The 14,302-nt window shown below is 38.3% G+C and overlaps 1 protein-coding gene across 3 annotated transcripts in view; it reads right to left on the bottom strand.

Annotated features, from left to right (window-relative positions):
- Nucleotides 1-8,796, bottom strand: part of GPC5 (glypican 5) — a 234,554-nt gene extending 225,758 nt beyond the window's left edge. The window contains exons 1-2 of one of the 3 annotated variants that reach the window (XM_053970041.1): nt 8,598-8,796; nt 451-612 (exon numbers count right to left, since the gene is read on the bottom strand). In XM_053970041.1, the coding sequence (XP_053826016.1) occupies nt 451-612; nt 8,598-8,763 (328 nt within the window). In that variant the 5' untranslated portion in view covers nt 8,764-8,796. Of the gene's footprint in view, nt 1-450; nt 613-8,597 lie in introns of those variants that run through there. The other 2 variants (XM_053970047.1, XM_053970046.1) reach the window with 2 other exon arrangements.
- Between the last annotated feature and the right edge of the window lie 5,506 nt (nt 8,797-14,302).

A 14,302-nucleotide genomic window follows, 5' to 3' on the forward strand; every position in this document is an offset into this window, starting at 1 on the left:
AAAAAAGAACCTCAAAATCTCAAAAACAAACTACCCAAGAATGTCTACTAGAAAAACACAAAGAATATAGTGGGTGGAAACAGTGATGTAACAAAAATCTCTCTTTCATAGCACCCCAAGCACTAATTTTGCATTTTAGTATGGCCCCAGTAAAAGAAGTTAAAGAGGAATGTGAAGTTACAGGTTTACAATTAAAATCAAAGCAACTTACTAGAATGATGTCTTACTTTTTCTCAAATATAATTTTTTAAAAGCCACAAATTCCAAAAAGCAATGCCGTTTCTAATCACCTGCATGATTTAGTACTCCTTATTTGAAAGCATAAAAGCATAGGGAGAAGCTAAAAATTAACAGATAACTTTTATTACATCATAAATAATCAAAGATGAAAATCAAGAAAAGTATTAACAAGTTTGGAAACAAAAAAAAACAAAAAGCAGAAAGCTTTACCTTGAAAAGCAGCTGCATTATGAGATATTAAAAATTTTAATGTAGCACTTGATGTTTGAAGCACTTGCTGTATATCTTGTTTTGCTGCAATCTGATACCTTTCTTCCATCTTTTTGGTACAGCATGTTGGATTTTTAGAAGTACAAACCTGGAGATCAACACCTAAGGAAAAGGCAGTTATACTGATTAACATAAAACAGAAGTATGCAAAACACAACCACCTAGAAAACAGTTACGGTTTGTTTTTTTGTTTTTTACATGGGTAGTGACACATAGAAGAAACACCAAAAGCTTTAAAACATTTGGTCTTGTTCAACAGAAGGGGATACTAATTAACATTCTGTGGGAAGAGTACACTTATTACAGTTAATTAAAGTCATATAATATCATTTCCCTGACAATGTAATCTTGTTCCAGCTGTGAATATTGCTAAACAATGTTGGTAAAATATGTTGAATATGCATTGTACATCACATTATAGGTGGCAGATGTCCCAGTCCTAGAAACACTCAAGATCTGCTTAGGTGAGGCTCTGGGCAACCTGATCTAGTTGAAGATGTCCCTGCTCATTGCAGACTAGATGACATTTAGAAGTCCCTTCCAACACAAATTATTCTGTGATTCTATGATCCTCTAGAATACTGAACTGCTGGAGCAGCTCATGGCTGGCACTCCTGTGCTTCTGTCAATCTCGGACTAGAAAAAAGCTAACTACTTCCAAGCATTACAAACACACCAGTGGAAAGCCCACTCCTGACAGGTGCATAATGAACACGCTTATATTAACTTCTACATGGAGCAGCCCTAACTTCCAATCTAATCTCCCTGTGTCTTTCTCGAATGTCAAACATTCCCATGAATCCATGACACTGACTACCTACTTCCCTAATAGATTGTAAGAAACTTCTACAAAGGAGTGTTTCTTTTAAATTTCAGGCAGGCTGAAATCTCAAGAGGGAAAGTTCAGTACTTTTATAACTTTACAACTGGAGCGTAATAAAGCATAAAAAGCATCATTCACCTTCTCTGTTATCATGTGGTATTCAAAATATTTTTCTTTTTTAATACTGTATCTAAACAATGCTTTCTAATAAAAAGAATAAACATACCATGAAAGAATAAATATGTGAATTTAAATTATATCAATATAAAACTTAACAGTCCAATCCAAATTGTGTTCTCAAATATGTTATTTCACTGACAGATATGACAAGATTTCAGGGAAACATAGTGAGAAACTTATTTTCATCTGCATGACCTTTCAACTTCTACATTTTAGTTATTAACAAATAATATACAGGGTAACTGCTCACATGCAGTTACCCTGTGTATACAGGCACAGGCATGAATAATACTTGTCTAATAATAAAATGAAGTAACCTAAAAATTAGGTCTATTACCCAAACTCTTATTAGTATTTTAAATAATTGTTAGGCACTGCTTAGCTTTCAAATCTATGTCACTTGTAAAGCAGAAGTAAAGATATATAGATATACTTGTAAAGCAAAAGATATAGGTATCACTGCTACAGAATCTAATTTGAAATTTTATCTAGTCTTTATGGACTTGAGTACAGCTTCAAAAAGACATACTTTCAGCAAAACCCTAAAACAATAATGAATATTTATATATGGCTTCAGATGACTCTTCAGTATTATTTTATTCCCTTGATTTTATGGAAAGTATTTTTTAAGCAGCATCTTTTGAACACAGATCTCATTCCCAATCCTAAGTGAATTTTATTTTATAGTTTTAAGACTGCTAATCATGTACACATGAAGTACATTTTATTGACCTACTTTTGTTCCAACTCATTAAACACAGCTCTTTCACTGGCCAGGAAAAAGTAACCAAATACAACATACAAAGCACCCAACTGACTAAAAATTAAATTGTTGCTCAAAACCCACATAGTGGTTTTCCATTTGTTTTTTTAGAGAACTACAGAACAAGGAAGAGCTTACAGATAATGTTTCAGAAGGAAGATAAACCAGAACGTGAAACAGGTCCTTCCAATTTCAGTACAAGCAATATAAAAAAACCCCACACAATTATCTTCTGAGTTTTCACATCTAAAAAACTTTCCATCTTCCACAAAAACTGTTTCATCAATAACCAATTTTGAAATTAGAGGAAGAAAACACTTTCTACTCCAAAAAGGCATATTGGCTCTTTTCAGTACCAAATTCCGATGGCTTTACACTGTGATCCACTTTGAGAAAAGATCACGAGACAGCTAGAAGAGAAATACTTTAGCCTGTAATAAAATATATATTGAAGCAAGCAATTATGGTATAGGAAAGGTTTTAGAACTAAAAATAATCTAGATGAGTCTAGGAAAGCCAGCTTGAGAAGAAAAACGTAATTGTTCTAAGGTGCAAGTTTACCTATCTGCAACTGATTTCAAACTTTTATTCATTATCTCAGCTGTACAAATCTGTATTTTCAGTGCCCTGAGATAAACAAACATTGTCAGGATGAGGACATTAACTTCCAGGAAGACCAAATGCCAGATCTGTAGTAAATTTCTGTCAGTTTATTTAGACTTCCAAGAGATCACATCCAGGGTCTGAAAAATCCCAAAACAGGATTGTCATGACAAACAGTCGTTCAAAAGCCAGCACTGAAATGCCATATGGCTTGGAAGCAATTGTCAAATCAGTGGTTTACTTCAAAATGGATTTGGAACCTGTTTCAGACCTAAGTCCTTCTCATGCTTATCCTTTAATATTTATTAACTTATTTTTGTTACAAGCACCACTCCAGATTTAGCATTACTTGCTATCACTATGATTGTAAAGTGCTTCAGCTTTGCTCAGAAAAAGAGATGGGGATCAGCCTCAAGCACCTGGCCCTGACTGTCAATACTGTTAACTATCATCCCACTTCTGTGGCTCTATTCAGCAGGCGTCAGTATTTCTCTCACCTGCACTTCAAGAGATGGTGAATTCTATATACTGCTTTCAAAGGGCACTCCAGACAACACTGTAGAACAAGTTTGGCTCCTTCTTTATACACTCCAAACTCATCTTCCTGCCTACTAAGAAGCACACCAGCAAGGTGAAGCCTTCAATACACCCACGCTACAGTTCACAGAGCAAAACATGCCGTCCTGTCCAAAAGGCCTCCTGTTTTTGAGACTGCTTGAACTTCAGGGCAGGGGAACTAACAGTGTCTTGGCATCACAAAAGCATTGTATTGATTCCCAAGAAGATTCAAGAGAAAATCCCATGGAGTGAGGACAGTCCATTCCTTCTAAAGGACATCACCCTTAAGCAATGTAGACATAATCCTGGTCTGTTCCACTTGACATGAGAGTCAGGAGGCAATCCTCTGTCTTCTATTGAGCTGCACCACCTTTCAGGCCAACCCAACAAGATCAAGACTACTGAGCACTGATGACTTCCTAAAGAAGCTGAAAGATTGGAGATTGAGATAGGGGAACTGCTATACAGCTGAGCCCACTTTTTTGTTGATTTAATCTCAAAAAATTGTTGAATTTTTTTTCACAGTGATTGTTTTGTGGATCCAGAAGTGAAATGTTCACACACATAAAATTATGCTGCTGGCAACAGTCCTTACAAAAACAGATGTGATATAATGAACATCAGTAACTGATTTGACAGAGCAATTAACTTTCTGTCTCTGACTAAATCATATTCCAGAGCTCTGAATGCCTGTTAAACAAATAAAGTAATTAGAAGTGTCCCTGCCTCCATACAACAAAAGAAAAAAAAAATTTGACTTGAGGTACAACCAAAATCCAAATTACTGGAATGTAAATTATACTAGAAGCCCAAATTAAAATTCAGATATGATCTTAGAATTGCATTAAAGTAACCTGCTGGATTTTAAACTGACTTCTATTGTTACTTTAAGGGGAATTAGCAAGAATATTTTAACTTGAATTAACAACAGTACCACAGACCAACTTTTCCTGACATTATCTCATCCTTCCAGCACGTTTTTTCTCATTTATTCAATTTCATATTCATAACGGTTCTCTACCAAAAAGCCCTTACAGTAAAATTTATACTAATCACAGTCTTCACTCTCTTTTATGCTTCTTGTTTTCATATCATCTCCCAATGTTTGCTAAAAAGAAGCCTAGATTAATCCCTGGAAAAAAAGAAACCAACCCAAAACCAAAAAAGCAAATGAACAGAAACCAACCAAAAACAAACTCCTGAGAAAAAAATTCTCCAGCACTTTTTTCCCCCCACTTCACTGGGAATTGTTTGATTCTACAGTGACAGTAAATGTAACATTTTTCAGTAAGCCACAGAATTCAGCTTTTTGGTACAAACAGATGCCTGAAATTTTTTTCACTGACATAACTACCAGAGGCTCTCTGTTAGGAAGGCATGAGTGAATGGTTTACCAGCAATCCTATTCTGCTATTGCTAAAATGATATTATAGAATGGTCTGGGTTGGAAGGACCTTACAGAATATCTAGTTTCAACCCTCCACCATGGGCAGGGACATATTTCATTAGACCAGGTTTTTCAAAGCCCCATCATGCCTGGCCTTGAACACTTCCAGGAATTGGGGATCCACAACATCTCTGTTCTAGGTATTCTGAGAGAAAGAAATCAGAAAATAAATATTATTTGCAACGAAGATAACAAGAAGAGCTCAGAGCTCCCACTTAATCTCTCTGAAAAAAAGAGCTGCTGAAATTAGCTAAAAGCTCTAGATTTACTAGCATATAGGGTATAAGAGTGGAAATCTTCAAGAAATCTTACGTTACAATACCAGAAAGGATATACAATACCTCGAACATAGGAAATAAAAATATGTTAAAAAGTATTTTGCAGACAACCATTTTTTTTTTTAACTAATTCAAGTCATATTGATCCACAAAAATAAAATAAAAATTTCCAGACCTAACCTTTGAGTACTTTTTATTTCATTCTCCGTACAGCAAAAAAGTGTCTTTTCGGATTTTTAATTACTGAGGTTACTCTGTACAGCCCCACCAAAAATGTACTTGTAGCACAGAACCAGACAGGAAAAAAAAAAAAAAAACGAAGTATTTTTGCAACTAACACTTAAAATCAGCATGAATGCAATTAATGTTCCAATATAGCATGTGATGGGGCTAAGCATAAGTCTGTACTATAGTTCCCAAATCACATTTACAAAAGACCGAGGAGAGTTAGTCAAGTGTCTTGATTGCTAGGGGTAGCAATAAGTATCTTGGGATTGGTAAAAAAAAAAAAAAATATATATATATATATATATATATATATATATATATATATTTATTATTAGTTTCCATTTTCAACACTATTATATCCTGTCGTATGTGGATTATAACACAAACTCAAATTCGTAGTTTTCATATCCTTCAAGATCACCTTCATGTACATATATATGTCATTTCTGCATAGGATGACAGAGATATTTTTTTTCTCCCTTAAAGATACACAATCTTTATACAATGGCTGCAAAACTAATTATATAAAATAATGCATAGGATTTTGAGCTAACATATATTCAAAATACAGACACATGGCAATCTCCAGAACTAGAATTTGTATGATTTACTGATATAAGGCTACTGTTTTTATTCCTACCAAGAAGAGGAAAGAATGGGAATGGTACAGCCTTTTTTTATACATGCAACAAAAACAAGGCAAATATAAACCCTATAATTTTATTGACTTCCACTGCATACAAAACCATACATCAACCAGTATTCCTGCTGTTCTTCAGCTGGTGATCATGCTCTACCCCAAAGAGTCAGCTTAAGACATTTAAATGCAAGTGTTCTTAAACAAGTTGTGTCTAAGGTACCACTAAAATAAAGACATAAAGGCAATGCAGTAGAGGGATTTATGCAGCTTATTCTGAAGACAACACCAACATTTGATAATGGAGTAGCTCCATGATGCCATAAGCTGCACTAGCTGTCCACTGTGGTTACCCACAAGGAACACCTGAGATGCCAAAGATATCCCACCCACTGCACACTGCACTACCAGAAAGATGTAAGTTTCCCAGAGTAATTGCATCTCTCAGCCCCACTGGGAACATGATGGAAACCCTAATAAAATTAAAATGCTGCTAGATGCCCACCAAAATTAAAACTTGTAAAGGCCGCTTGGACACCTATTTTCATAAGTGGACACCTACAAGAAATGCATGTGTTGTATGGGTACATGTGTGCATCTTATACACAAACACATTTCTTAGTGTCATCAGAAAAGGTTTTAAAATATTTTTACATCTTACCCCAAAAGAAGGCTTAATACAGAAGATCAGTAGCAAAAACTGACATTTCTCTTCACATTACGCTTTGAGCCTACTAATACCTTTAATCACACCTAAACCTTCTAGAATACTCATTTAATCCCCTTTTTCTTGTCATTGCACTTCTAGATAGATTTTACGGTTTGCAATTATTTGTTTCATGATATCTGAGATCAATGCTACTCAGAACAAGAACTCTGGCAGCCCACAGCAATGTAATTCCTTCAAAGAGTGAAAGGCTGCTGACCATACAGCTGTACCACACCTCCTGCTGCCCACTGTTTGCAAGGGCAGAAGCAGAGAAAGGAATGCTTTTATATATTCTTACAATTCAAACACAGCTTTTCCTACGAGCAGGAAATGCAGAAAAGTCAAAATCAAAGGAAGAAAGTGAGTGGTGGTATAAAAAATATTATAGGAGAAAGAAGGAAATTGGAGGAGCAGAGCAGTAGAAACATATATAAGGTACTATAGTTCTTTTCTCTTGAGTCAACATATTTCCTCCCTATCCCTAGTACACAAATGAATGGTATAGTAATCAAAAATAATGAGAAAGCACAAAATTTACACTAGGCTACAGAATGAGAAGAACATAGATAAAGTGCTACCATAACATTCATACTGAGATTATTTGCACAAATAATCAGCACAGAAAAACTAAATCACCGACAGAGCTGTAACACAGATTTCACTTTCCAAACACCTTCATTTGTGAAGTACTCATCTCATCAAGCTTTCCAACTGAAGCGTTTATTTTCTTTTTATCAAAGACAATTATTAAATCTTTAGGTTTGGACAATGCAAGACAGCCATGCTTGTTGATAAATGTACTGGTGATAAATATAGTACTCCAATTTGTAAACTATACACTGCAATATTGACTTTGTTAAGCATTATCTGTCACATTTAAAGCTAGAGTTATTAAAAGCTCTGTTTTGGAGGGATTTCTTTAAAATAAACCTAGTATGCCTTGCAGAGATAATAAAAACCATACAAATTATCTTTAAAAAAACCAATGAGGTTAGTTATTGATATTTTAAAGTGAGGGGGGCATTAACTCAGTTTTTGTTGCATTTTCTGTTTAAAAAGCACTGACTCACATTTACTAGTTAACTTGTCATCCAAACATGAACACACTTTACAGATGGGTAAAAAAAAAGTTGTTTTCTCATCCTATATCACTAATCACTAAAATACTTGTATTTTAATTCTCTGAGTGCAACTGAAGTTCTCACAAACCTGGAACCAAAACCTCAAACCTAAAAACCTACACCTTACTATATATGTGCTTTGCAACGTCATTCAGCATCTACTTTAAAAAAAAAAAAAAAAAAAAAAATCATTGCTGATACAAATGCTAGATATACTCAAATTGCCATGAAGACTCTACCTTCCCGGGAATTTTATTCCATTACATTCCAGTGACAGGTAGATATCCAGTAGGGAAAATGCGCAGCCCAACCACTTGCAGCGATGTAAGTCATTCTCATTTCACAGCACAGTGACTCCAGCAGCCCCAGACGCAGTTCGGTGGCTGTCCCCAGCCTCCGGGGTTCGCGCTGCCACCAACGTACCTGTGCCAGCCCACGGCCGGCTGGAAGCAGGATGACCCCAGCTGAAGCCACGCTCTGTTCTGTGCGGCACGGAGTGGAAGTGGGTGGGCAAAAGGGCGTTTTAGGCAGGTATCGAGGTGCTCCAGTGCCCACAGCCCGAGAAGAGCGTTTTCTGTCATGAGTAAGCGGCCAGCCGCGATGTCGCTACAAAGCGGGGGACCCGATGTGCCCGTGGGGCCCAGCCCCGCCACCAGCATCACCCACCCATCGCCGCCGGTGGCACTGAATTCAAACCCGGCGGCCCCGCCGCTCCCGGTGCCCCGGCAGCTCTGCCTTACCTGCCCGCGGGAACTCCGGGACGCCACCGAGCGGGCCGAGCCGCCGGAGCTGGAAAACTTTCCGGACCGCCTCGCAGCTCGGCGGCGGCTCCGCACCCTCCGAGGCGGCGGCCAGGAGCAGGACGGCGAGGGTCAGGACACCGAGGCGGAAGCTCTTCCTCCCCATGGCCCGCGACCGCCGCCAGCTGCCGCAGGGACGCAGCCGAGACGCCCCGAGTCGCCGCCGCGGGGGGAGGCACCGCCCGCCGCCCCCGCCGGGAGCCTCCCCCGGCCCGGCCCGGCCCCCGTCCGAGGAGGGGCCCCCTCGCCCAGGGCGGCAGCGGGAGGGCGCTGCCCAGCGTCCGTGTCGGGGCTGGGGACAAGAGGAAACACCCCCGCCCCACCACGTATACCCGGGGTGCTGGGAGTGCGGGCTGCAGAGGAGAAACCCAAAGGCAAAGGAAGTGCTGGCATAGTACGGGAACAATTTTGACCCCAAAAAAAAAAAAAGTATAGCCCTTTGGGGAACTGCTAACAATAGGTTTAACACTGTCAGTAAGGTATGCCGTTCAGTTTGGCTTGAAATGCCAAATTTTTGTTTTTCTGACAAAAGTTTCCAAGAATTCGGCAGCCTTCAGAGCATCTTCAAAAGTTTCAGTTTCCTGAGGCAAACGTGACACGGGACCATTTTACAAACTCCTGTCCTATCTACCAAGGTGAAGTCCGATGCGAGCTCTTAGAGCAGCAGCCAAGGAAGCAGGTGGGAAGCATCAGGTTATCTTTAGAACAGCTTTCTTGATGCCAAAATCAAGAATTTTCTCCGAGCACAAATTTTAAATGTCACCCCTGACAGCCAGAAATTTTTCTTAGTGTGCTTCAAAGCTGCAAGTGGTCATTCAGCACTGTAAAACATAAGGCTTTCAATTTAAAGGAAATCTTTAATCTGTGTCAGCAATTTCAACACAAGACTGCAAAACCAGTTCTAAGTGTGGATTATTCCACACTTTCATTTGAATACAGTTAACAAACCGAAACATAAGTTATTAAAATTTGCACTAGAAATCAATCACTACTGAGCAAAGCAATAAAACAATGTCATTATCCAGTCTACTGAATGAAAGGTCATAAGAAGGGATTCCTGAATCATCCATATTCCTGGGTTTGGCAACTTCCTTCTGTCAGCAAGCTCCAACGTAGATTATATGAAATGTCCTTTACCAGAATTTGTTGTACTTTTCTTATACCTTGATGTATAAAGAATGTACACAGAGGACATGTTACAATCTTCTTGATAAAGCACACTACAGCGAAAGACATTTTATGCCCCCATGAAAAAAAACGGGGGGGGGGGGGGAAGAAAACAGTGAGTCCTACTGCAAATAAAAATATTTTGTTTAGATTAAAATAAATAAATAAATAAATAAATTGCAATGTCTTGTATGGAAGCTGGTACTAGGCAGTGAATCCCTTTTTCATTCAGTAAAATAGTCTTTTTTAAAATATTGGAAAACACCACTGGGGAAAACAACCTGAACATGGGAGCCAGAGAACATAGGATCTTATTCAGCAACTTGAAGATGGTAGAGCAAATTCTGAAAATGATGAAATGGCATCCTCAACACCTAATACAAGATGTGCAGCACTCACAGCAAACTTATGAAAATAAAGTATTAGTATTCAGGGAAAAAAATTCTTGCAAGTTAAGAAAAACATATAAGTATTCCTACTTACAGATTTCTCCTTTACCCCACAACCACATGGAAGTTTGCCTACAGCAACAGATGATGGGAAATCTCTAGAACCCCTTTGCTTCAAATGGAACCAGTACTTTCTCATATCCTCCACTAATATCAATTCAGAGAAACCTCTATCCTCCAACTCTACAGTTTAAGGGAAGAGGGAAGATTTTGGTAAGAAATTGAATGTACATGTTTTAACTAGATCTTACCACATAAGCAAGATTCTAGTTTAGTCCAAAAGATGAAGTGGGTTTTTGTTTGTTGGGGGATTTGGAGAGTTGGTTTTTCAATTTTTATTTTTTGTTAATAACTTTAGCATAGGAAGTGGGAAGGAAATAATTATTTTTTGCTCCATTAGAAGATTGAATTTAATTTCAGGTTTTATGCTTCAAAGCTTCCCTTAAAATGTGTATTCTAGCTAACAAGTTTCAAGAATTAATTATTCTGGAATACACTAGACTTAAATGTGTATTCTAGCTAACAAGTTTCAAGAATTAATTATTCTGGAATACACTAGACTGAATTTCTATTTGGTAGTGCTGTTTAGCTAGTAATGAGCAGGCTCCTGTCTCTTGCCATGGGGCTCACTTTTGTGACTGTATTTTGAATCTAGTGCTTTTTAGTGGGCATATTTTGCTTTTGCTGCTAGCTATAGTGCTGTACTGCTTATCACCTTACTGTATTGTGCCTGGGAATGCTTTGATAACAGCCATGCAGATGTGCCTCCAAGGGATGGCAGGTCGCCAGTGTGGCTGCTGTTCCTGTCCTGCTGTACTGGACAGGCTGGTACTTCAGTCTGAACTTGAGCTGAAAGGTCTGTGACATGTGAATGGGTCCATTATGGAAAAGAGATCCACCTGCAGTCCATGGAGAACCCAATGCCAGAGCTTGGTGGCTGCCTGAAGGAGGATGTGACCCTGTGATGAAGCAGGTTTGCAGAAAAAAGTAACTCCTCTCATTTAAATATGAGAATATATATACCTATATATGAAGTTTATGAGAGAACATTCGCATTGGCTACACTTGTATCTTCTTGGCCAAAGCCTGAACATACACACCCGATGGCTCCTCATGGATATCTAGCTGTTAGCACAAGATGAGTTAAGAATATCCCTTCTACAAATTCTCCCTTTGCATCTTTTCCTTAATCACAAACAATATCACTCTATTACCTGAAACACTGGTGCAATGCCGAGGAGGATCTTCAATTTATCCCTCTAAATCACACAAAGCTAAAATGAAGCTTTCTATTATTTTTGGAACACAGCTAAGTTTCCTCCTCATCTACACAAATGACAAATTCTCCTTTGGACTGTATCTTGTAATGACTGAAAACACTTTATATGGCTGTGCCACCTTTCCTGTTTTCATCTCTTCAGAGAGCTACTACAAAAATAACCCTTTCCAAACTGTTGCTTAGACCACATTCACTTTTCTCATATTTCTTATTGTGTCAAACACAAGTTGCTTGGCTTTGATTGCATATCCTTCTAAGTGGTCCCCTCTCAGGATACAAAGGGGAATTTCTACTTCCCAAGGACTACAGCACCTGTCTCCATCTTCAAGTTCTGAAATGATCAGTTACTTTCATGCTATTTTGTCTCATGTATCTGAAAGTAGTACAAACATCTATTAAGCTGCCTCATAGTAAAAAGATTTGAAGAGTGATTTAGTGATTTAGAAGAGTCATTTTAGTTTTGACTATTATTTCTATACATACTACAGTAAAGGAAAGAAATCAATCTTTATTGATTAAGAAGACAGACTAGTGTCTGTGTTGTCTGCTATGTTCACATCATCTCCCAGCATCAAATTCTATTTCTGATCTAATGTATGTGCTCTGTAAGTTCTTGGTTTTGATAACATCATTTTGATTTTTATATAGCTTTGAACAGAGTAGGGATCCTAGGACTGAAATAGAACTTCTTGAAGTTACAGCAACAGCATGAGGATGAACAACAACAAAACAACAACCACACAAATCACCAACATTTTCTTCAGTTATACAGAGCTATTATAATGATTCTATAGATAGTAAGAAAGAAACCAAAATCAATCAAAAATAAAAACAAAAACAAAGAAAAAAACCCAAACAGTTCTCTTATTTTAGGTTAGGATAATAAAGCTAGTGAAGTAGGACTAAAAGCCACACAGCATTTGTATTCATAACAATGTCACACTTACCAACTATACCATAAACGTAGTGAGGCCTGTAAAACTTTACACACAACTCTGAAGTTTAATTCATCTAATCGTTTATTAAAAGTAGAGCTGAAAAAGTTAATACTAGTCTTGCAAAAGTTTTGATTTTGAGATAAATTCTCAAAAATGTTGGTTGGGATATTTTGGTATTTTTTAAAGAAGGTAAAAAATATGAATTTTAACTGAAAATCTTTTTGAGCACTTAATGAGAAAACTCTATTATTGTTTCATGCTTGCAACGACAAAGAGTTGTCAGCTGAGAACTCCGGTAGGGACACAGGAGAAAGAGAAGACTGTGTAAACAGATGCAGACCACAGAGGAGTACATTACAATCATAGTAAAGTTTGAAAGGGACCGCTAAAGGTTCTCTAGTCCAATTCTCCTGTGACGAGCAGGGACATCTTCAACAATGACAGGCCACTAGAATTGCTCCTCCCGCCTCCAAGCACACAGCAGATGCTATTCTTCCATTAACTTCAGCTGAGGCTTCCGCCGTGCATTACGGTCCCAGGATCCCTTCTGTCCCAGCTCCTGGCCTCTCCGTAACTCCCTACATGCTCTTCATCTTCCCGGTGAAATCAGTCAGCCACCGTTACCCAGGAAAAGTCTGGCAGGCTTTTCTGGCAGACCCGAGTAAGTGCTGCGCCTGCCTGCTGCCGCCGCTGCCAGGGACTGCCCCACTCCCGCAGGTGCACCCTTGGCTTGGGGACATGGGGTGGGCTGAAAGGTCTTATCCCCATCATACACCACCACACCGTCCCGACCCTGAGCTCTGCAGTACTGACTTCCCCCTTACGGTGAAAAAGGAAAAGGGTGCAGAAGTGCAGACCTGGGATCCAGGCACAGCTTCCATTTCTTCAGAGTAATTCCAAATTCTAGTACTCATTTCAGAGTACTGTATCCAGAAGGTAATTGCATATCTATTTTCATAAAGATTTTATTCATTTAATAATTTATACTTCAAACATAGCTCAGCAGTCAGCCATTTACTTTCAAAAGTACTTCTCCTTACAGCTAGGTACACTGTTTCCATGGAGACCTCCTTAGATATTCTGGGGTGAACATTCTTAATCTCTTATTTTCTTTTCATTTTAAAAATCAGGACAGACCTAGGCACTCCTGAAAGGCAGTAAAGGTTTAACTTTCAGTAATAACAACTCCCAGGCATATATTTTTGGGTTATTAGGAGCTACACCCTGACAGTATTGAACAGGTGACCTACCTCACCAGTAGGTCCCCCCTGAATTGACACACTAAGGTAAAGAATTCATATGAAGTCTTGAATTTAGACCAAAACACAGAAACTGTTTCATCTGATGTAACTAAGTATCAAAACAAAAAATCACGCAGTCACCTTCATTTTCTTTAATACCATTCACATATTCAAGATTCAAGTGACTGGATATCTCTGCTTGAGATAGATCCAAACTTTCCCATCTCCCAAGTGAACATGCAAAATATTAATGTATTTTTTTAAGTGGCAAAGCTATGCAATCAATCTCTGATATTATATTAACATGCATTATAGTAGTTGTAGCAGCTGGTCTGGGGAAAACCAAAACACCAGTCTACCAAGTGGGATACCCTTGCTACACATGACCAAGAATTTAATCTAAAAATGCTAGCACTGATCTTTTCCTGCATTAAAAATACACAAAATACAGCCACAGCTTTCTATTCAAAGGCTGTTGAACCTCCTGTCATACCACATCATGTGCTCTTTTTATGGATCAGTCTATATTTATCAGGACACAACTTCCATCAGCACAAAAACTTTATTAACT

The sequence above is a fragment of the Vidua macroura genome, chromosome 2 (genome assembly GCF_024509145.1).
Source record: "Vidua macroura isolate BioBank_ID:100142 chromosome 2, ASM2450914v1, whole genome shotgun sequence".
In the NCBI taxonomy this organism is placed as follows: Eukaryota; Metazoa; Chordata; class Aves; order Passeriformes; family Viduidae; genus Vidua; species Vidua macroura.